The sequence below is a fragment of the Miscanthus floridulus genome, chromosome 14 (genome assembly GCF_019320115.1).
Source record: "Miscanthus floridulus cultivar M001 chromosome 14, ASM1932011v1, whole genome shotgun sequence".
NCBI classification, from domain to species: Eukaryota; Viridiplantae; Streptophyta; class Magnoliopsida; order Poales; family Poaceae; genus Miscanthus; species Miscanthus floridulus.
The window spans coordinates 8,456,028-8,479,197 of record NC_089593.1 but is presented as its reverse complement, the minus strand read 5'-3'; the positions used below and the strand labels follow the sequence as shown (position 1 = coordinate 8,479,197).

At 44.4% G+C, this 23,170-nt stretch overlaps 1 protein-coding gene and 2 pseudogenes across 1 annotated transcript; 1 reads left to right on the top strand and 2 right to left on the bottom strand.

Moving 5' to 3' along the window:
* Positions 1 to 9,234: 9,234 nt before the first annotated feature.
* On the bottom strand, positions 9,235 to 11,634 carry LOC136502973 (uncharacterized; annotated as a pseudogene).
* A 5,995-nt stretch (positions 11,635 to 17,629) lies between these two features.
* Positions 17,630 to 20,849, top strand: LOC136504573 (asparagine synthetase [glutamine-hydrolyzing]-like). Its single transcript, XM_066499522.1, has 10 exons — positions 17,630 to 18,034; positions 18,152 to 18,305; positions 18,405 to 18,598; positions 18,890 to 19,132; positions 19,214 to 19,435; positions 19,539 to 19,673; positions 19,776 to 19,856; positions 19,963 to 20,049; positions 20,146 to 20,253; positions 20,362 to 20,849. The coding sequence occupies exons 1-10, from the start codon at positions 17,711 to 17,713 to the stop codon at positions 20,626 to 20,628; spliced, it is 1,815 nt and encodes a 604-aa protein (XP_066355619.1). The 5' UTR covers positions 17,630 to 17,710; the 3' UTR covers positions 20,629 to 20,849.
* Positions 20,850 to 21,871: 1,022 nt separating this feature from the next.
* On the bottom strand, positions 21,872 to 23,170 carry LOC136504992 (tryptamine hydroxycinnamoyltransferase 1-like; annotated as a pseudogene).

The following is a 23,170-nucleotide window of genomic DNA, read 5'->3' as shown; positions in this document are numbered from 1 at the left end:
CCAGCCGTGCTAACATGGTACTACTCTCTCTGCCTAAAGAAGTACAATTTTATATTTGGACCAAGCTAAATTTTATTAAGTTTAACTAATTTTATAGAAAACATTATCAGTATTTGTATATATCCTCCAAATATGATTGTCATAAAAAATATATTTAATGATAAATTTAATGACACTGGTTAGATTTCATAAATTAATGTCGGTACTTTTATTTTGTGTAGATTTTGATCAAACGTAAACTTATTTGACTCCTTGATGGATGGGCTAGCTAGTTTTTAATTAAAAAGACATTGTCTATCTTTGTGGTTTGAAATTAAGTTTCGTGTATGCATGCATATGGAAATGCCCATGTTGATTGATGATACATATATATCATTTCATCTCTCTAGTTTATTGATGATGGTCATGCCAATCATATTATAAGTTATGCAGATGAATGCATAAATAAATTGTCTATCTTTTCTGTCAGCTTTAATTTTGAGCTCAGCTCCATTCATCCCAAAGTAATTGAGCATCTCACTTTTAAATAAGTCGTTTAAAAAAAAATTGACTAGACTTGTAAAAAAAATTATCATTAAAAATGTATTTCACTATTGATCTAATAATACTTTATTATATACTTCCTACATTTCAAATTATTAGGCTTTCTAGCTTTTCTAGATACGTAGCAAGACTCTTGCTACGTATATGAATGTCTATTATGTTTAGATACATAGTATAGAAAAGATAAATAGAAAAGGTCGAAGAAAAGGACACTAGAGATTAGCACCCCACTATGTACAGATAGACATCGAGTCAGCTTGTTACAGTGACATCTAACCATCTTGGTTTATTTTCTTTTCTTTCGCTTTTATATATTCTCCATGTATCTTAAGAGTACTTTGAGATAAACAGAAAATATAAGGTATCAAGAAAAAAGATAAAATGTTTATATAAGACGTTGCATAAAGTTTCACACATAAAGTTTCACACAATATGTTCTAAATATTAGCACCCCACCCGAGAGGAGGGCAACGGCAGCCGCTTCCGGCGAGCTACCCCTCTCCCCCTCCCCCCTCCCTCCTTCCCTCCGTGACCCCCATGCCACCGGAGAGGAGGGCGACGGCAGCAGCTTCCGGCGAGCTGCCCCTCTCTCCCTCCCCCTCCCTCCTTCCCTCCGCAACCTCCATGTCACTGGAGAGGAGGGCGATGGCGGTGGCTTCCGGCGAGCCGCCCTCCCTCCCTCCCTCCATGACCTCCATGTCACTGGAGAAGAGGGCGACAGCGGCGGCTTCCGGCCAGGTAGGTGGGTCATTTTCTGGATTTGAGCCCTCCTCCTCCTCCTCCTCCTCCTCCTCCCCCCCTCTGGATCTAAGGGATGCGACGGTGGCTAGGGTTCCAACGAGCTCTTGGGGTCAGATCTCGCTGTGTTGCAATGGTTTTTTTGGATGTTGCAACAGATGATTTTGAATCTTGCAATGGGATTTTTTTGGGTTGTTGCAATAGATATTTTTGCGATGTTGCAGTAGTACTGCTTGAGATGTTGCAGTATGTTTCAGTTGCTTCAATCTCATGTTGCAGTAGTTGTTCTATGTTGTTGCAAGTGTTTTTATTTCGAGCGTTGTTTCATATGCTTCACACCAGTGTTGCAATAATATGTTTCAAATGTTTCAGCTCCTTCAACCTATTGTTGCAGCAGTTAGTTCGGTGTTGTTGCAATAATATGTTCATGGTGTTTCAGCTGCTTCAGCGTTGTTGCAATAATATGTTCATGGTGTTTCAGCTGCTTCAGCCTAATGTTTCAGCTGTTGTTCCTTGTTGCAATAATATGTTTATGGTGTTTCAACTGCTTCATCCCAATATTGCAGCTGTTGCTCCTTGTTTGTTGCAATATATATGTTTCATGGTGTTTCAGTTGCTTCGGCCTAATGTTGCAGTAGTTGTTTCCGTGTTGTTGCACGTGTTTTATTCCAACTTTCTATGTTGTTCGGGCGGGGAGGGGCGAGCCAGGACGGACGGGGGCGTGTGGTTCGCCGCGGCCTAGCGAGCGGAGGTGCTGGGGCCGGCGGACGAGGGGGTGTTGTGGCGATGGGGGGTGCTGGGCATGCAGCATGCTCGTTGCGGGCGTGGGGCGGACGCGACGACTGCGGGGCGATTTGGGGGCGTGCGGACTCGCGCGACACAGAGGCTAGCGGTGCATCGCGGGTTCGTCGGTGTTAGCGGGGCTCTTCATTCGACGAAGACGCATCAGCGGCAGTTCGCGCGGGCGTGTGATCTCAGGGCTGCGGCATCGGTCCATGCGTCGGTACCATCGCCAACGGGTCCGCTCCTTGCGTGCGTGGCCATGGGACGTGCTCATAGCGTGCGGTGTGGAAATGGAAAATGGACGTGTGCTGGGAGAGTGCGTCCGCGGCCAGCCAGCCACCAGCACTCCCCTCTTTAAAACAGTTTCATACCGATATGCAGTAGAACACGTGCCGTGGTAAGGGCAACAAGGTTAGGCCCAACTTTATTTTTCCATAGAGAGCACCTGTTGATGAGGCAGCTTGTTTATTAGCATCAGCATATCCGATGGAATCATCAAACAGTCTGTTCGCTGGTCAGTTTAAGTGAATTAACTCACCGTATTTTTCTCTTACAACAAATTAGTGCGAGCCAAGCTTATTAGTCTGAAAAACGAGTCGATCCGACCGTACGTACGAACAAACGGGGCGCAAACATGTGGCGCAAACAAAACAAAATGATGCGATCCGTGTCAGATGCTGGATGAACTTGCCCTGTTTTTCTGCATCTGTACATGCTTGCCTCTGCCTCGGTATCAAACATCGTCGTGTGAGCCGCTAATTAAATCCAGAAAGATATTATATACTAAAATATACATACTGCTAGTAGAGCAGTAGACAAGGATGGGCACATCTGTATTCTGTACTCCAAGTGAACGAGGATAATGCACGCTAATGCTATATACTCCTCATCAAAAAAAAAAAAAAAACAGATTGTGTATAAAGAGGTACACTATAATGTAAAATATATCTAGATATATACGTTAAAAGCAATGTATTTAAAAAAAACTAGAACATCTTATAATTGAGAACTGACGAATACTCGAGAAGGTACAATTGTACTCCAGTAGCCGTGGTAACATGGTACTACTCTCCCTGACTAAAAAAGAAGTATAATTATATATTCAATATACAAGCTAAATTTTATTAAGTTTGACTAATTTTATAGAAAATAGTATTACTATATATCCTTTAAATAGGTTTGTCATAAAAATATATTTTATAATTAATTTAAGACACTATAAAGTGTGATGGGCTACGAAATTGTAGCATTCTGACAGTTTACCTAGTTTTGTTTGCATTGAAGACGGCGACACAAGATGAGGAGACGAGCATGCACCTTGGTAACCCATGACAACTTGTGTCTATATTCTTGGTTCACTAATCACCATGCGCACGGGTTAAATGATTTTTTTCACTTTTGATTTTTTTCCTATTACTAGGTAGGGTGGTCGTGCGTCGCTACGGGATAGCTAACAATTTATATTAAAAACACACGGATCACACGATAAGATAATAATACTATAAAAATTAAATATCAACATTAAAGTGGCAGTTAATCCAAAAAGCAAAGTTTATGAAATTAACCGTCACGGAGAACGCGGCGTCAAAGGCTTATAAACTCTACTTTATAAACCTTTCCATCATGCGCCTAAGATAATGTTTTATATCGGCAGGAAGAAATCCCCGATATACATTTCTTTCGTGCGCCAATAAATCCACGAATAAGTTCCGTCGTATCTCCATACCATTCTGTAGACAGGCTCGAGTATATATGCCATTATTAGTGCCTGTCGCATGGGTAATACTGCGTCTCTTGAAAAATCTTTCACACAAACTTAAAACAAAGTGTTATACTCACCGTATAAATATGTGTGGCTTTTGGTCTATTCCACGTAGACATATACTGTAGAATAAGATATCCACTTAAATGTCTGTGGCAAGATTCATGATCAGCGATATATAGAAATAGTTAAATCGTAGGTATTATTATTGCAAGCTATAGTGACTCTGAGTTAGTTACCCATCTATGTCCTCTGCAATATTTCCTTCCCGTCTGAATTTTCATTTGAAGACATCCTCATTCCATCCAGGAATATGTACATTCACTGCATCCATATACTGCAAGGTAAATCTAAGAGTGTACCTAGCATACATCAGCGCTGGTGTGTCTTTCGAGCTATTTGTGCTCTTTCGGGCCTGTCTCCTCCAATATGAAATCTATTTGTTTCCGCAATCCACCTCGCTATTTGTTCGTAGAAAACGAATCAATCAATATTTCTAAAATATAAAATGTATATAAATAGCTGTGTTAGGAAATACCCACAATTTTATTGAGGTCAGCACGTCTGAATATCTCGCCCAAAAAGTCTAGCACCTGGACCTCACGTTTTTTCGGCGTTTATAACAGCAAGGTACCGATGTGTATTTGTAACATTTATCGGAAGGAACACCTATCAAATCAAACAATAAACATTTTGCCAGGCATAAAAAAGTGATAATGAAAGACCAATAAATCGTTTAAAAAAATTGCTACCATGTCATGCTTCAAGTAAGCTAGCACCCTTTGAACTAAACCAGGACGCTGTGAAGTGCCACAGTTAGGGTAATTGGCTTCAATGATCTCATCCTTTGCTCCATCCCGTTTCATGATTGCAACTAAGCACGCAGTTTCAAGACAGACTGTACCTCCTGGCCTCTTTTTCAAACCATCCTGGGCTTCAGCAGTTTAATATAAGCATCTATGACCACCTCATGGATTCCTCCCGCTCTAGCGCTACGTGGCTCCTCACGACACGCTCCATGCACGCCGTGCGCATGGTCTAGCAACTACAAAGACACATTCACGGTATAGGTAGACAAATTAAATGTGTAAGTAATGCGACTCATGCGTGGGTGGACTACGGACACGTACGAGCCATGGAGGCTACAGAGGTCCTCCATCGGGTGTGGCGAGGTTGCGGCGACAAGACCGGCGATCTCGATGACTATTTCGTATGGGAGCGCCAGTAGCGTCCATCGCGCCACCCGCGAGGAACCGCTCAAGACGGAATTCGTTAGGGTCTATCCATACCTTGTTGTTCCTCCCGATCTTGTGTATGTCTGTTATGATGCTCGCTGGCATGCTATCGGTGGATGCTGATGTTCGAGCGATCGCCGCATCCATGGCACTGACATCGCGTTAGTGAGATACTATTTGTGCAATATTTAATTGAATAAAAAATACATTGTATGTGTTAGTAATGTTATGTTACCTTGCCTATGGCGTTAAAACCTTCTTAAATACAATATTCTTCGTGAAAGTTACATCCACTATTGGGGTCTTCTTATCCTTATCTATTTTATTTGACGCATTCTTATTTTTTCCCTCGGCATTCTTTTTAGCATTTTCTTCTCCATCTTTTTGGCCTCCTCCTCCTGTGCATCCGCATCAGGCGGGAGGTCAAGGGTCTTAATATTCGTTCTTAACGTGACTCTAGACATCACAACGTACAACTGACCATAAGAAAACACCGGTGCGGGCAGGTACACACCCACGTTTAGGATAGTTTGGCCCTATGACTTGTTGACCATCATGGCAAAGCTTAGCCTGATAGGAAACTACTTCCTCTTAAACTGGAATGGGAACATCTTGTCATCGGACGGGCATAGCGGTATTCGAGGAAGGAATACCCGCTTCCCAGCATGCTGCCCCACCACGATTTCCGCATCGATTGTATTTCTTCAGAACCCCACACCACCAGCCTTGTACCATTGCATAGCCCATTGGCAGGGTCAATATTCCTAAGCAATATGACAGGACACTCGAGCTTAAGCTTCAAGACGTGTGGAGGCAGCCCATTGGGGGTCAGACTGTTAAGAAACTCCGATGGATAGTAGTTATGTGGATCATGTACCGCGGAGTCAAAACTGTGATACACCGTCTCGCTGCCCTAGAACATATCAATCATTTTCATATTGATCATGTCAACCCAATCGTTATGTGTAGATAAAATCGCTCTAGTGGTGATGTAGTCTTTGTCCGCCATGTTTGCATTTAGATCTGGAAAGATGATGTCGATCAATCTATGAAGATCTTTCTCGGCATCTCCAGAGTACGGGACACAGATCTCATCTGGAATACGTACATTGCCATCTTCATAACCTCTTCCGTTCCACCACCAATGTGTAATAGATAATCTACAAACCACGGGTCACTCTGAGCCCTCATGTTGTGGATGAGCTTTATGTGGCGCATGGATTCCCAAAGATACGACCTTCGTAGAGAAGCACCGACTATTTGAGCCCTGGATCCTTTCCGCACAATAGGGAGGACCTATCTGAAATCCCCACCAAGGACAACAGTCTTCCCACTAAATGGTAGGTCTGACCGGCCCATTATATCCCGTAGGCTGTTGTCTAGTGCTTCCACATTTTGCCTCTTTGTCATAGATGCCTCGTCCCAAATTATGAGAGCTGCTTGCTGCAGCAACTTGGCAGTACCACTATGTTTTGTGAAGCAAAAACAACCACCCTCTTCAACAGTGAGGGGTATCTTGAAACACGAGTGGCTTGTCCTCTCGCCTGGCATTATGGATGCTGCGACTCCAAATGTAGCTATAGCCACGGCAAGCTTGTCCTGGCTATGTAGTTTTGCGAGAAGTGCCCTATAAAAAAGGTCTTTCCTATCCCACCAGGTCCATCCACAAAGAACAGCCCACCTTGTTGGCTATAGACAACAGCCATTATCTCATCGTAGGCAGACCTTTGCTCGGTGTTGAGTGAGTTGCACAATAGCACATCTTCAGGATTCTGCTCGACGCTAGCTTCCTCAAATATCTCATGAGGAATATGGCTAGCATCGTCGTATGAGTGATCAATATCTGGAAGAGGAAATGACCTTATGTCCTTCCCCATAGACTGCAACATGTTTCTAATGTCTATCAAAACCATCTATTGCACCAGATCTAGGGATGGATTATTGTGGCTGTAGTCCTCTAACATTGCATCGTAGTGTTTTTTCCACAACCATATCACATCATTCAGCTCGCATAATACCAGTATTGTTGCAAATAGCCTTCGCAGAGAGGACGACATCTGAAAGAAAGTAGCTTCACTTAGACATTCATCCAGTGTATTGTCTTCTTCGATTTGACCCCTCCTTTCGGTAGCTTCACAGAACGAAGATAGTAGCACGCCATCAACCATCCAAAGGTGTTCGTATGAGGTAGCACCAGCAACATTGTTTAAGAGAATACGAAGAAAGTAGCGTTCTACCTCCACAGGATGGGCCGAGATGACTCTGCCAACTTGGAAAACGGAGTTTTTCCTTTTCTGCCAGAATTTACCATCAGACTACCAGGTAAAATGCTCTAGGAAGTCCTGATACAAGATTCGGCGAGCTTCCTCATGCATCCTATTTGCCTCGAAGTATGCTGTCAGTATTGACTCTTCAACACCTAGCCTATTAACAATCCGTTCGACCTTGTCCCATTTATGAAATGCCACCATGTGTATGTCAGGTAGATGAAGCTACAACTACTGTACAGGTGGATGGTTCTTGCTCAAGTCAAAGCCATATATCCTCCACAGTGCTTCTAGAGGCGTCACCCATCGGGCGTCTCTATACTGCTTGATCTCATCAACGTTGCCTTTCTCGTTTGCTTTGTCGGTCTCCCTCATCACCACCGATGCCCTGTCATGTCCCTTGTATATGTACTTGAATAGATACTTTACTGATTTGATGCTCCCGTAGGCCTCAACATTTATATGGCAGTTGAAGGTATGTAGTAGGCAAGGGTTGTAAGGAACGACCCAGTGATTGTCCAGGTAATGGCCTCGAACTTTTTGTGTACGGCCATCATTGCGTCGCTGATAGATGGGGCACGAATCCTTTCCCTGTGACGTGGCCTCATAGAATGGGCGCGGGTAATGGTTTTTGCATGACCCGCGGCCCATCGTGCATGGATAGTATGGGTTAAGCATCCCACAAGGACCATGCATCATATGCTTTGTGACCATCTTGTATAGCTCAAGGTACTTTTTCTTGTTTGGTAGCTCTACAGTGCTGATCATGTCATATTGCTTGGGACATGTGAGTTTGTACTTCTGTTCCATTATTAGCAAGAAGTGTGCATGCGGCAAGCCCCTCTTCTAGAACTCTACTATATATACATAGGCCTTCACCTTTCCAAGTATGTCTTTCTCCATCAATATTTTTCTTATCGCCTCTAACTTTGCTCTGAAGACTCGTGTGACGAGATCTAGGTGGTCCTGTGGCGTCAGGCATGGATAAAGTTCATTCTTGATCTCATCCCAGTTAGGGTTGCACACCATTATGAGGAAGATATTAGGTTAACCGTACTTTCGCACCAGAGCCATTGCATCCATGTACCGGCGCCTCATATCACGGGGTCCTCCGATGAATGACAAAGATAGGACAGTGCGCCTTCTGAAATTCTGAGCAGATCCTTCACCTGAATGCATGCTGTCCACCAGGCCTTGGTATAGGCCAGCCCTCAAAGTATCTTGATTGTTCCTCATGTAGTCTAAACGCGAGCTCTCAATCTTGATGTAGGTGTTGACGGCGAATTGATGGAAAAGACGCCGGCCATAGAGTATTGGATTAAATATCCTTGGCCGCATCTAGAACTTGTAGCAGTAGTAGTCGCGCACGGAGACACATGTATTCACAACAGGTTCTATAGGGAGACATGGTTTGAATTAGTATCATGAGTTAATAGAAAAGAGTTTATATTGCATTATTGAAAAGAGTTCATGTTACCTCCATCATCATCGTCACCATTCTCAGCATGCTTTTTGCGGATTGCTCGAGCTCGATCAACTTGAGCCATAGTCACACCCACTTTTTGAATTGGCCGTGACGCTCACTCCCCTCAACCTAGACGGTGACCACCTCTAATGTCAATGGCACGTTATATGTTCGCTGGTCAAGCCGCTGGTCATTGTTCAACTTGACCTGGTAATCCTCATGGTTTTCAACGTGTCCAATACTCCTTAGTTGTTGAGAGTAGGGATTCCCATTAAAGATGCTAACCAATTGCTCTATAACTTCTCTGTCTTTTTGGGTGCATTGTTCACGACACTTGCTCATCCGATGCTCGAGGGATGGATCATCGTCATAAAAATAAAGCTCGAGGTGTCTCTTTTTGACACCATCCTCTTTACCAAATGATCGTATGTTATGGTAAATCTAGCCATGGGTACGGAATATGTAGACACCATAGATTTGCATGTTAGTGGTCACACGATCTAGGTGGTAGTAAAGAGAAGTGAAAGAGAAGTGGCCGTTGAAATATCTGATGTTTGCACGAAAGTGCCTAGCATCAGTGTTCGAACTTGACCACAACCTGATGAGCTCTGGTGGTGTCTCAGAATTGAAAGATGAATCTTTCCACCCCGACAACAGAATCTGGGTGGTTCTCCCTCAAATTTCTTTGCGTTGCAGTGCTCGTAGTTCAGCACCGACGGTAGCATGTGCGACTCTGATGGGACATTAGTGTAAACCCTATCGTATGAATCCAGGACATTAGGCTCACTGTTCTCTTCCTCATCCATGTCGAGATTGTGCTCGACGTTGGTTCCCTCCTCGTCGTCTTCTTACAAAATGTTGATGTGTTACGAGTTGAAAGAAAGTTTATGAAAGAATGTTTTGACTATTACACGATGTACCTTGTCCAGCGAAAAAGTACGCCTCATCCTCTTCCTCGTCCTCCTCAAATATGACATCCTCATCATAGTCTGTGCAACATGGCCACATATATGATGAGAGAAACATAATGGCATACAAAAAGGATAAATTTAATAAAGAAAATACCATCCTTGACCATAGAGTCTGGCGTATGAGTTTGTGCACTGTTTGGAGGCATTGAAGAGGTACTATCAACTACAGACGGTTGTGTCTATGTACCCGTGCAATTATTAGGGGGTGGAACTGGAGTTTCCTAGGTGACACCACCTGTACTAACAAAAGGTGTGAGTTTTTGGAATAGAAGAGCGAAGGTGAAAGTACCGACAATATATACTGATCAAGGCTAATTACCGTTGTAAATCACACTCGGTTGAGTCGGGTCATTCGAATCATTGCACTTTCCATCCGCACACCCTCTAGCCCTTCTTCCAATGTTTGCTTCAAAAGCCCGATTGCGACGGGATAGAAGGGCATTTCTCTCTCCAGTGGTCACTTGTTGCCTATGTATGGTCTGTGTCATAGCCACTTCAGGGGTTTGAATTTCTAGATTTTGAACTACAGTTGGCGCGACATTAACAGGCGTGCCCCTCAATTTGCGTATTTCCATCTCGTGTGAAGGCGCTTTATGCGATTGAGGTGAAGAAGGGAAAATAAACTGAGGGTTAAAGTGAGGGCTCTCCATGGCTATTGAGTCTGGATGCAAATTGTTGGCTCGGTGTTCTCTCACCATCCATTGTATTTTTTCTTGCTCTCTTTTCATTTCAACTCCGTCTCTTGTGGAGTCATTTGCAGTTTTCTTGTAGCATTTTTCTGTGCATACAAGTCACATCGTCTCTTATTTAAAAGCACCTTTTGTTCAGGAGACATTGCAGCCCTTCGTTCTCTATCTAGCTCACACTTACACTCTTTTGGACACATTACAATATTGTCGATGGAACTGGATGCATTTACAACACCTATATATAATAGAAAAGCATGGTCTCAAATAAAATACACAAGGGCACATATTGCAAGAACATTAATTTATTATTACATTGTCATGAACCACAATTGGGTTGCCCACTACACTTTTTCTTCTCAAATAGATAACATTAATGAAAAAAACAATGTACTTGGGTTTAGATCAGGTGATGCATCAGTCATGCCAATCATGCCACTTTGATCTATACATCTATCAGAGTATTCATCTACATATATATAATAACATGATATTAACTTTGGCCTCGGCATCATACAAACACAAGAAAAAATAATTAGTATTTAGAAAAAAACCAAAATGGTACATGTGTTATCTTTATCAATCTGCATGGGATTGTATGAGTTGTTTCGATGTAACCAGTCACTATCTTCATAGACATCAGTGCTTTCCGTGGTCGAATCAACTCCAACTGGTACCACATGGCATTCACTATATATTAAATAAACTAAAAATGGCAACACTGAATTTAGAAAAGCAAAATCAGGTTTACCTGCTTTTTTCTGATGATATCGTTCATGACGCTTTCTATTTTTTTGATTTCTTTCTTCCTGAGTCATTGTCGCCAATCGTGCCTTTTTCCTTTCCCTTTTGAGCTTGGTGGCATCCGTGTTTTCCTTTGTTTGATGATACTTTTTCCTAAGTTTTTATTTTTATTTTTTTCATCCCTTTCTTCTTGAGTCATTGATGCATGTCATGCTTTTTCTCTTTCTCTTTTACGCTGCGCACGTTCATCTATTTGCGCTTGTGAATTTGATGTTGTCTGGTCACCTGTTTGAAAATAAGTTGATAAATATTTGCTTAATTACCACAAATAATACAAGTGAATGCGTTTATGGACATGAGTATAAACAATTACCTTCATTGATGATGTTTGTCAAGTCTTTAAATGGTGTACGACCTTCATTATTTTGCATATATTCCATCATGATTTCAGTGAACACAAAATTAATCAATAAATTCGTATTATCAAACTTGTCCATGAGAGGAGTGATAAAAAATTCTATTGATGCTAGAAAGAGTGAAATACCCCCTCCATCTAAAAAATGTACTTTGACTAAGTTTATATTAGAAAATACTAATATTCATGATACAAAATAAGTACCGTTAGAGACACACATGCTAAAACTATTTACTACCTAAATGGGCGCCGCCTCCTATCGTTTTAATTGACGTGGCTGTGGACGGCGGCAGGGTCGAGCGACACAAGGTTGGAGCCCACCTGCGTGCAGACTGTCACCCATCCATGAAGACTGATATACAATTCATAAAAGAATAATGGAAAAAGTCTACTTAACCCCCCACCTATCATACTTGGTCTACTTCACCCCCTCAACTATGAAATTGTCTGTTTTACCCCCTGAACTATCTAAAACCGTATGTTTTACCCCCTGGGGCGGGTTTCAGCGGCGGGGCTGCTACAGTAACAGCGGTTTGCTACAGTGATCGTGGTTTTGCTACAGTACCCGTGTTTTGAATTTTTTTTTTTTATTTATTTTCGGTGAATTTTTGAAAAATCATAGTAAATCATAGAAAAATCATAAAATGAAAAATCTAATTTTATTGGACTCCACATGAGTAGATCTACATAGTGAATATATAATACGGTATACTTTAGTATAAAATTTTTACTGTAGCCTTAGATTAATTGGAAAATCTAATTTTGTTTGTAATTAATTAGAATTTATCTATAACTAAGTTATACATAGTCCAATGAGTATGAAATTTTTACTATAGTTCAAGCATACAATAATTAGCGTACCATAAAAATTTCACCACAATTGGACCATAGAAGCTGCAGCTATGAATTATTCTAATTAATTACAGACAAAATTAGATTTTCCAATTAATCTAAGGCTACAGTAAAAATTTTGTACTAAAGTATACCGTATTATATATTCACTATGTAGATCTACTCACGTGGAGTCCAATAAAATTAGATTTTTTATTTTACGATTTTTCTATGATTTATTATGATTTTCAAAAATTCAACGAAAATAAATAAAAAAAGAAAATTCAAAACCACGGATACTGTAGCAACCATAGTATCACTGTAGCACCCGCTGTTACTGTGCAGAACCGCCGCTGAAAACCGCCACAGGAGGTAAAACAGACGGTTTTAGATAGTTCAGGGGGTAAAACAGACGGTTTCATAGTTGAGGGGGTGAAGTAGACCAAGTATGATAGGTGGGGGGTTAAGTAGACTTTTTCCAAAGAATAATATACAACTTGTTTCAGTGTATCATTATCACAGAGTATTGCATTAGTAAATTAGTAAAGGGATTAAAATAATATATGTAGATAAATGCCAATTTCAAAACCATACATTTAAGCTAATATTGTAACTGGTATTGTTGAATTAGTCTATAAAACCTATGTAGAGAAATAATTCGTTTGCGGTGAAAAACTGATCGCAACTAAATTCAAGCAGGACTAAGTGCAAGAACTTCAAACAAAAGACTACAAAGTATAAATTGACTGCACATGGACTTCCAACCAAAAACTATAGTAGTTCAGATTATTTTCTATCATTGTCCAGTTCAAAAAGTAGAAACTTTTTTTATATTGGATTGAAAGTATTGTCAGACAGAGAATTAACTACTACAATCACATAATAATGTCAATAGATAACAATTTCTGTATCCGCGCATCACAGTTACAGGCTGATGAGTTATGCACCAGCAAAGCAATTTGACAAATCAATTATGATGATAATTTGACTAAAACAAGAATAGTACTACTGGCGCTTGCAAGCACTAAACACAATAGGATTATCTGGTCATCTTATTCTATTTTCTAATACTGAAGATACAGAGTAGCTTCGGCTAAAAAAACACAGAGTAGCTGAAGGATAACTACATAATCAAACAAAGTTACCATAAGCAAGTTTTTCTAGAGCTTGTCCCTGAGTTACATGAATGAATCAAATTTTATGCTAATTAGGAAACACTGATACATGCAGTAAATACCAAAGCAATCAAAGTTACAATAGTGTTAGAAAATTTGACTCCACACAATCACACACCCAATGAAGACAATGGGCACTATGAACGAATAGGTATGCCTAAAGGACTTACAAACCAACCAAAGTAATGGAAGCACATGTAGTCAAATGACTAGCAGATGTACAGAAACTATTCCCAGCAGTGATAAACAAAAAAAATTGTAACTTGAAAATAAACTCTTAATTGAGCCCAACATGTATAATTGGAAGCTCCGTAGCTCCAAATGTCCAGACTAAAACATGTGGTGTTGTTTCTCAGAGCCTGCAGTGCTCCTATCTCTCTCAGAGATGACTGATGCATGGTGCACTGATTATGAATGCAGAAACAAAAAAAGAATTTCAGTTCAGTACAGATAATACAAGCATTGTTTGAATCAAGTTACAAGGGCCGGACGTTTACATGCATTTACATCAGGTACTCGTCTCTTTGAGTAACCATATTTTAGCCTGTTGGCTGATGGCTGGAAAGCTAAAATAAACAAAGAATAAATAGGCTTCAGAAGGGGACAGGGTCAGCTCCAGTTAGATACTTGCAGCTGCGTCAACTGCTCAATGCAATGCAATTGAGAAAAGACAGAACATCATCCACTTCATGAGCACTCCATTCACAGATTGGAACTCATTTCCATGTCTACATTTATGCACTTGTAATTACTCCCTCCGTTGCAAATACAAACTAAGTGATGATATAGGCTAACCTGGGAGTGGCAACGCCGTCAATTACGGTAGATTAGGACCACCTGCTCTAGCGGCAGAACCTGAGTTCAGTAAGGTAGCAACCCAAAGATCATTATCGAATATCTAGAACCAAGTTGCAGCTGTAAAAGCTAAGTGATGATTTAGATTCTACAAACTTTCATAAGTTCCTAACAACCCATAAGGGGTGCCAAAATCAACAAATGGGACAATAGTGACATATGAAATATGGTCTGACTTCACACAAAAGCACATGCAGCACATAGGTCTACTGCATCTACATGATGCCGAAAGGCGTGCGAGGTCAGTACACCCTCAAGCCTGAAAATTATGCGTATTTCTGCATGATGCTATCATTGCCATTGAATTTGTGATTTACATCATGATTTTAATGGTTTGGCAATGGGATCAATGCTGAGGGATTTTTTTCTTCGACGTCTGCAGAAAGAGGAGCTTCAAAGTAATTCTCTCATTTACTATTATTCTTGTTGAGGACAGACATCAGTCCATGTAAAAGAACAACAATTAGCAGAATCAGAATTTTAAAAAGGGAACACAATTTTTAACATGGCCACAGGCGCGGATTGAGGACGACCAGTGATCGTGCTCCGTTCGTGCCTACCTCTGGATCTGCAGTACAATATTCATTCAATAATAAAGGGCAAGAAGCTTACACGGTTCTTGAGTCGTCGTCCTCGCTCAGACAGATCTCGACCTGGACTGTGCGGACCTAGCGTCGGAAGGTGCAGAGCGCGGGTGACGTCGAACCCAAGACCTCCTAGTTCGCGTGCTCAACTACGAGTCGGAGGTGGCGGCAGCGGCGCAGATGAGGTCGCCCATGCAGAGTTGGAGGTGGCAGCGACGCAGATTGAGGTCACCCGTGCAGCCATGCTCGTGCTCCGTTCGTGCCTGCCTCTGGATCTCCTGCTGTAGCGGGAGCCAGGAGGTGACCAATGATGGGATAGAGCAGACAGACGTGCTTTCTACAGTCGCATGGGCGTGGTTTTGCCGCTGTTCTATGGAGACGTCGGCCAAAGCGTTGTAGGTTAAGACGCCTGCCTCTCTTCCCTTCCCTTCCCCGACGCACGAACGATGAACGGCAAGCGGGGAACGACGAGGTCGACAGCATGGGGAGAGGAGGCGACGGCTTGGGCGAGAGAGGGATCGCGAGCCTCCAATTTGGAGGCCGCTGTATCTTGAGCGTGATTGGAGGCGAATCTCTGACTATCGTGGGCGAGCAGGGTATTTGCGGGGTGGCATGTAAGGAAAATCAACAACTACCATGATTGTCGCGCGGGGTAGCCACCGCACGTGGGTCCGCATGCCAACTGTCGTGATTGTCGCATGGGGGAGCCGGCGTACGCGGGGTCACAGGGATCGCAGGTGGCAGACGGACGAACCAAGACAATTATCGCACCAAAACGGTATCCATCTTTTAGACTTTTTAGTTGTGAGAGATTAGTCTGGCCTGGTTCAATAATTTCGACTTGCTCTTCTGTGGGTCCAATTGAAAGAGGAACACCAATTATTGTCATCCCTGGGTTTCTCTCACTTTTCCTTCATATGTACTTCTATTGATTATCTTCTTTTTTCCCATAATGCATATATATCTTTTCATATCTCTTTAGTTTGATTGGGTGTCGCGCCAATCAGAATTATTACGAGTTATGCTGATGAATGCATAAAGAAATTGTCTATCTTTTCTGTCAGCTTTAATTTTGAGCTCATCAGCTCCGTTCATCCCAAAGCAATTGCATCTCACATTTTGAAGAGTCGTTTTTATATTCGATTAGATTTATAAAATATGTTAGCATTTATATCTTCTAATATGCTTATCATGAAAATATATTTCACTAATGATTCTAATTATGGACTAATCCCTCCATTCTAAATTAGTATAGGCCTTTCTGTTTTTTTTCTTAATACACAGCTTTTTGTACGCATCTAGATATCCATTATGTCTAGATACATGTATAGTATAGAGAAGACAAAATACCATAATTTAGAACCGATAGAGTATTATAAATATTAGTACGTTTTGTAGTTTTTATTTAGACCAAAAAAATTAACGTCTATGAAAATAAAATGGGTAGTTATCTTGAGATGGAGGGAGTACCGTTAAAGAGAGAGTGTTTTGTATGTGGCCGGGAACAAGCATAAAAAGGTATTCATAAAGTATTGTACTTTCTTTCTTTCTTTCTTTTTTAAAAAAAATACAAGACATTTTTTATCTTTCTAGATATCTAGATTTTGAAGGGCGGGCCTAGTGCAAGTGGTAGTCTTACCGCCTGTGACCAGAAGGTCTCGGGTTTGAGTCGTGATCTCCTCGCACTGCAAAAGCGAGGGTAAAGCTTGCCACTGACACCCTTCTTCAGACCCCACACAGAGCAGAAGCTCTTTGCACCAGGTACGCCCTCGATATTTAGATTTTGTTATACGTTTCTCTCTCTCTATATAAATTTGAAACGAGAGGAATTACTGTAGTTGTACAGTGGTAAACGGTGCTACGTAATGTACTGAATGATGTCTAGTGCTGTGCATGTTAGTAACTAGTGCGTGCATGTGGCCGGAAAGAGGTACCCGGAATGTACTGTACATGTAGTCATGTACAGATGCAGTACTACTCCAGTACAAGGAGCATCGTCGTCCGTGTGTCGGCTGCCGCTAAGGTTGAAAACGGACGCAAAATTTTCCGTTCCGATCCGTTCCTTTTTCTACTTTCTTCCGTCATTTTCGTATTCGTGGGATCCTGTTTCCGTATTTATGGAAACAGAAAAGGGGTTTTTTCCGTCCGTTTCTACGAGATCCTGTTTTTATCCGAAATTGATCCGTATTTCGATCTATATGAGATATGTCTATTAATTGATATGTTCATAAACCTATTAATCATAAATTATGTATGTTAACACATGATATACTAGTGAATATTGGACCGATAATTTCATACATGTATATTATTTTATGACTTTGTTTATGTATACTCAAGAATATTTGATCATGTTATTCTAACTTATTTTTCTGATTCTCCGTCCGTATTTATCTGTTTCCGTATTTCTGTATATCTCCATACGTTTCTAATTTCGTTTTTTTCCCGAACCCAATCTGTTTCCGCTAAAAAATATAGAAAAAAAAATGAGGGAGGAGTTTTTCCTTCAATTTACGTCCGTTTTCATCCTAGCTGCCGCTCTATAAAATAAAATGGAGGCCGCAGAGCAGCCACCAGCAGTTAAAACCTCACTCAGCTTCAGCTCAACACAAGCACAAGCTAAGCTACCTCGCTGATCGTCCAGTGCAGAGTGAGGATGTGCGGCATACTTGCTGTGCTTGGGTACGCCGACGAGGCGTCTCATGGCAAGCGGGCGCGCGTGCTGGAGCTGTCGCGGCGGCTCAAGCACCGTGGCCCCGACTGGAGCGGCCTCCGGCAGATGGGCGACTGCTACCTGTCCCACCAGCGCCTCGCCATCATCGACCCGGCCTCCGGCGACCAGCCCCTCTACAACGAGGACCAGTCGGTCGTCGTCGCCGTCAACGGCGAGATCTACAACCACCAGGACCTGAGGAGCAGGCTCGCCGACGCCGGCCACAGCTTCAGGACCGGCAGCGACTGCGAGGTCATCGCGCACCTGGTATGTCTCGTGGTTGAGTCTGTCAGTGTTCAGTGTTTCGGTTCATTCCTGATGATCGTCATGAACTTTTTTCACGGGTGCGATCGAATGGTTTGCGATGCATATGTGTTTGTGTAGTACGAGGAGCATGGAGAGGAGTTCGTGGACATGCTGGACGGCGTCTTCTCCTTCGTGCTGCTGGACACCCGCCATGGCGACCGCGCAAGCAGCTTCATGGCTGCCCGCGACGCCATCGGCGTGACGCCCCTCTACATCGGATGGGGAATCGATGGTAATAACTGTCTCTCTGCCTGTAACAAACAAACTATGCACATCTGTGGTGTGTCTCACTGAAACTGAACCATACATAATAATCTGGAATGGCTGGCAGGGTCGGTGTGGATTTCGTCAGAGATGAAGGCCCTGAACGACGAGTGCGAGCACTTTGAGATCTTCCCTCCGGGGCATCTCTACTCCAGCAAAACTGGAGGATTCAGCAGGTGGTACAGCCCACCATGGTACGACGAGGCCATCATCCCCTCCGTTCCATACAACCTGCTGGCCCTCAGGAAGGCCTTCGAAAAGGTGAACAAACTAAAGGACTTTCAGTCTGTGCTTGGACCAACAAACTGAACTATTTCTGAAAACTGAGAATGTTACATGCTATCATTTGCCGGTTCAGATGGCATAACTAAAAAAATAGGCAATAAACAGAATCTTCACTATATATACGACGACAAATTATGAAATTAAATAACTTTGTCCGGTAGGTAACCTGAGAATAGATTAACGAAGCAGGGGAAATTTGTAAGCACGGACAGGACAATTGAATGACAACTGATCATCTGAAAAACTGTCTGTTTTGTTTCATCACAGGCTGTGGTAAAGCGGCTGATGACAGACGTCCCCTTCGGCGTCCTGCTCTCCGGCGGGCTGGACTCGTCGCTGGTGGCGGCCGTCGCCGTGCGCCACCTCGCCGGGACAGAGGCGGCCAAGCGCTGGGGAACCAAGCTCCACTCCTTCTGCGTCGGCCTGGAGGGGTCCCCTGACCTGAAGGCGGCCAGGGAGGTGGCAGACTACCTGGGCACCCTGCACCATGAGTTCCACTTCACTGTTCAGGTACCGACCGTGAACGAATGCTCATTTCTTTTCCATAGGAGCTAATGCTGACTGAATAAAAATGTTAATTTTCTGCATCAGGACGGCATTGATGCAATTGAAGACGTGATCTACCACACCGAGACGTACGACGTGACGACGATCAGGGCGAGCACGCCCATGTTCCTCATGTCGCGCAAGATCAAGTCGCTCGGGGTGAAGATGGTCATCTCCGGCGAGGGCTCCGACGAGCTCTTTGGAGGCTACCTCTACTTCCACAAGGCACCCGACAAGGAGGAGTTCCACCGCGAGACCTGCAGGAAGGTCAGTGCGTGCCAGTGTCACTGCAATTTTTCGAATATCAGAGAAAACAGAAGAGAGCAACCTGACTGACTGACATGCATGATGGATGGTTCTTGCGCTGCAGGTTAAGGCTCTGCATCAGTATGACTGCCTGAGAGCCAACAAGGCGACATCGGCTTGGGGCCTCGAGGCTCGCGTCCCCTTCTTGGACAAGCAGTTCATCAATGAGGCCATGAGCATCGACCCTGAGTGGAAGATGGTACTGACTGAAACTACAACTTGAGAACCAAGAGTTCGTTACTTTCAAACAAAGCATGCAACATATATGACCATTACTAATACTAATTTATGAGGATTGCAGGTCCGGCCTGATCTTGGAAGGATTGAGAAGTGGGTGCTGAGGAAGGCATTCGACGATGAGGAGCAGCCATTCCTGCCCAAGGTGGTAGTTAACCTGCGTTCAGAACTTCAGACTGAATTTTTCGTAGTAAATATTTGGACATTCAGACATCTGAATTTTGTGTGCCATGCACGCACTTGCTTTGCAGCATATCCTGTACAGACAGAAGGAGCAGTTCAGTGACGGCGTTGGGTACAGCTGGATCGATGGCCTCAAGGCTCATGCAGCATCAAATGTAAAATATTGCCATGTCAATTTCGATTTCCACACACACATATATACAAGGATAGTTCTATTTCATGAATCATGATCCATACATATATGCATGCAGGTGACTGACAAGATGTTGTCGAATGCAAAGTTCATCTTACCACACAACACTCCGACCACAAAGGAGGCCTACTATTACAGGATGATCTTCGAGAGGTTCTTCCCTCAGGTGAGCTAACATTCTTCAGTCAGACGCCAATCAACATATAATGCTGCCAATGCATGAAATGGAACACACACATAAACTAATTACTTGACCATGATGATCTCTATGCAGAAGTCTGCTATCCTGACGGTGCCGGGCGGGCCAAGCGTGGCATGCAGCACGGCCAAGGCCATCGAGTGGGACGCGCAGTGGTCGGCAAACCTGGACCCCTCGGGGAGGGCGGCGCTGGGCGTTCATCTCGCCGCCTATGAACACGAACAAGAGCAAGATCCGAAGCATGTCCCAGCCACCATCGCAGCAGGAGGCAGCAAGAAGCCGAGGACCATCAGCAGGGTGGCAGCAGCGGCGGCGCCGCCTGGCGTTGCCATCGAGGGATAGATCATAGCTTGCATGCATGGCAATGGCATGCCGTCGCTTCTCCGGCCGGCTTCCTCATCCGGCGTTGCCGCTATCATTATCATTATCATTATCACTGCTTGCAACAAATAATCAAGCGAGCGAGCTGTCATGTTTAATTTTAAATATATTTCATATATTTGTTGGGCGCCACATTGTACTCCTAATAACTATTAGTCATGTTTTTAATTATAAATTATCAGATTTTCGTATCGAGGAACAAGTGCTTATTAGTTTGGGCATAATATAGGATGGGATGTGCTGGTTGAGCCACCCATGGAACATGGGCCCCTGTGTTGGATGCTCTCTTGAATCAGGCTGATGTGCAGGTGGAGGATGTTAATCAGGGTCAACAATTGTGCTTCTTTTAGAGCCGTCAGTTGACCCCGTGTTTGCTTCATTGCCACTAGTGGGCTGGGCTTTAAACAAAATTGGGGTGGGACTTGATGGTTGGGGAAGGCCTCTGTCCTTCTCGTCCAATATCCCCGCCTCTTGGTTAAATCCCCACGCTGGACCATGCGATTGCCAGCAGCAACATTACTCACTTTGGGCTTGGAGTACAGCCTCACTAGGGCGGTGATGCATATCGTTGACTAGTTGTGCCTGTACTCCATCCGTTTATAAAAATAATGCAATTTTTGTTTTCTAAGAAGTCAAACAATTTCAACTTTAACTAAACTTATATAAAAAATATTAACATTCACGATACAAAATAAGTATCGTTATATTAGTTATAGAAATATATATTTTTATGATAAATCTATTTATAGACATAAATGCAAATACTATTTACTATAAATATGATCAAACTTAAGCGGCCTATACGGTTCCTATGATTACATTCTTTTGTGGACGGAAGGAGTACGATAGAAGAACCTGAATTGTTTGATCGCACAACACATGTCACCATAGCTAGTGCCAGGAGAAAAGTCGGAGCTTATTATAGCTTAAGCCATGAGGAACAGAATCGTAAACACATCGAAGGCGTTAAGATGTTGTAGCTATTCCTAAGCTAAGAAGACAGTTAATTAGACGCTTAGCTCCTGCTAGAACCCGACCAAACAAATGCTCCATCAAAACATATTTTATAGAAAAATAAATAATATCAATTTGATCTTCTTGCATTTTTTCTACAAAATCTGATCAAATGTTGGGTCGCCACATATGCATGTTTTGACTCTGCTTGTATACGTCACGCTGATGCTGTCACGGACTCATGGATGCCCTAGTCCATGGTGTAAGCAATGTTCATAAGCTCCTTTGCATGCTTCTCCCAGAGTGCGACGAACACGTCCACCCGACCCACTTTCCGCAGGCTCACCGCCCCGTCCAGCGGGACCTTCGCCGGCAGGATCCCGGCGAGCCGTTCGCCGCACCCAAAGTCCAGGCGGTGCAGGCCCAGGTGCAGCCAGCTGTCGGAGTCCACGTCCGGCGGCAGGACGTTGTCGTCGTCCCCGACCGTGGGCTCCAGCTCCTCGACGCCGTGCAGCTCCCCGAGGTCGATGAACAACTGGAAGGACTGTCGGTCGCGCGCGCGCACGCCCGCGCGGACCAGCGCCGCCGCGTCGGCGAGGGTGCCCCGGGCCAGGTCCCTAGCGCTGGTGGCCGCGCTCGCCGTGAGGACCACGTTGAGGAAGAAGCCCCGCGCCACGGCGTCGGCGCCGAGGCGCGCGCCAGCGTGATCTTCCGCCACAGGTGCGCGGACACGGTCTCGAAGGTCGTGTACCGGTTCTCCGGCGCGGTGACCGCTTTGAGCCCCGCCACGAACTCGCTCGGGAGGTGCAGCAGTACGTTGGCGATCTCGGAAGGGTCCACGCGGTGCGGCGCCGGCCTGCTGGCGGCGGCGTCCTCGGGGCGCAGGAACTCGGTGCCGCGGTGCTCGAACTCGCACCGCGGCGAGTGGCGCGGCACGATGGCGCCCGAGCCGTACGGCGCCGGTGATAGCAGACCGCCGTCGTCGAGTGGTGGCTTAGCGCCGTTGTTCTTGGCACTGGCGCGGACGGCGTCGGCCCACGCGTGGAAGAAGGTGGACATGGAGTAGCCGTCGGCGGCCTGGTGGTGCGCGGACGAAGCGATGACGAGGCTCCTGCACGCGAAGCGGTTGATCTGGAGCATGAGCAGGTGCATGCGGCGGCAGCGGCGCGGCGCCATCGCCGCCACCACCGACCGGCACGTGCAGGCTCGCGAGCTCCGGCGCGGGCGCGAGCGGGAGGTGGTCCTAGAGCGCGGACGGCACCGTGGCCTCGACCACGAGCGCGCCCGCGCCGCCCCTCCCCGTGACGAAGAACGGGCGGCGGCGTGGCTCGTCGTCGACGAGGCGGGCAGTGAGGAGCGGGAAGCGCGGGAGCGTGGCGGCTAGCGCGTCGAGGAGAGCCACGTTGGTGCGGTTGGGCGCGGCGTAGGCATACAGCACGGTGACGTGGTAGGTGGGCGCGACGAGGTCGAACACCGTGAGCGGCACCTCCGTCGACGGCTCCGACGGCGGCGCGGGTATCACGAAGCTCCGCTGCACCTGCACGTCCAT

Bases quoted from the DNA above. Each gene is read 5' to 3' on its own strand.
- LOC136504573 (XM_066499522.1), top strand. From the start codon at position 17,711: ATGTGCGGCATACTTGCTGTGCTTGGGTACGCCGACGAGGCGTCTCAT. The intron at 18,035-18,151 runs GTATGTCTCGTG...GTGTTTGTGTAG, and splicing joins GCGAGGTCATCGCGCACCTG to TACGAGGAGCATGGAGAGGA. The intron at 20,050-20,145 runs GTAAAATATTGC...ATATGCATGCAG, and splicing joins AGGCTCATGCAGCATCAAAT to GTGACTGACAAGATGTTGTC.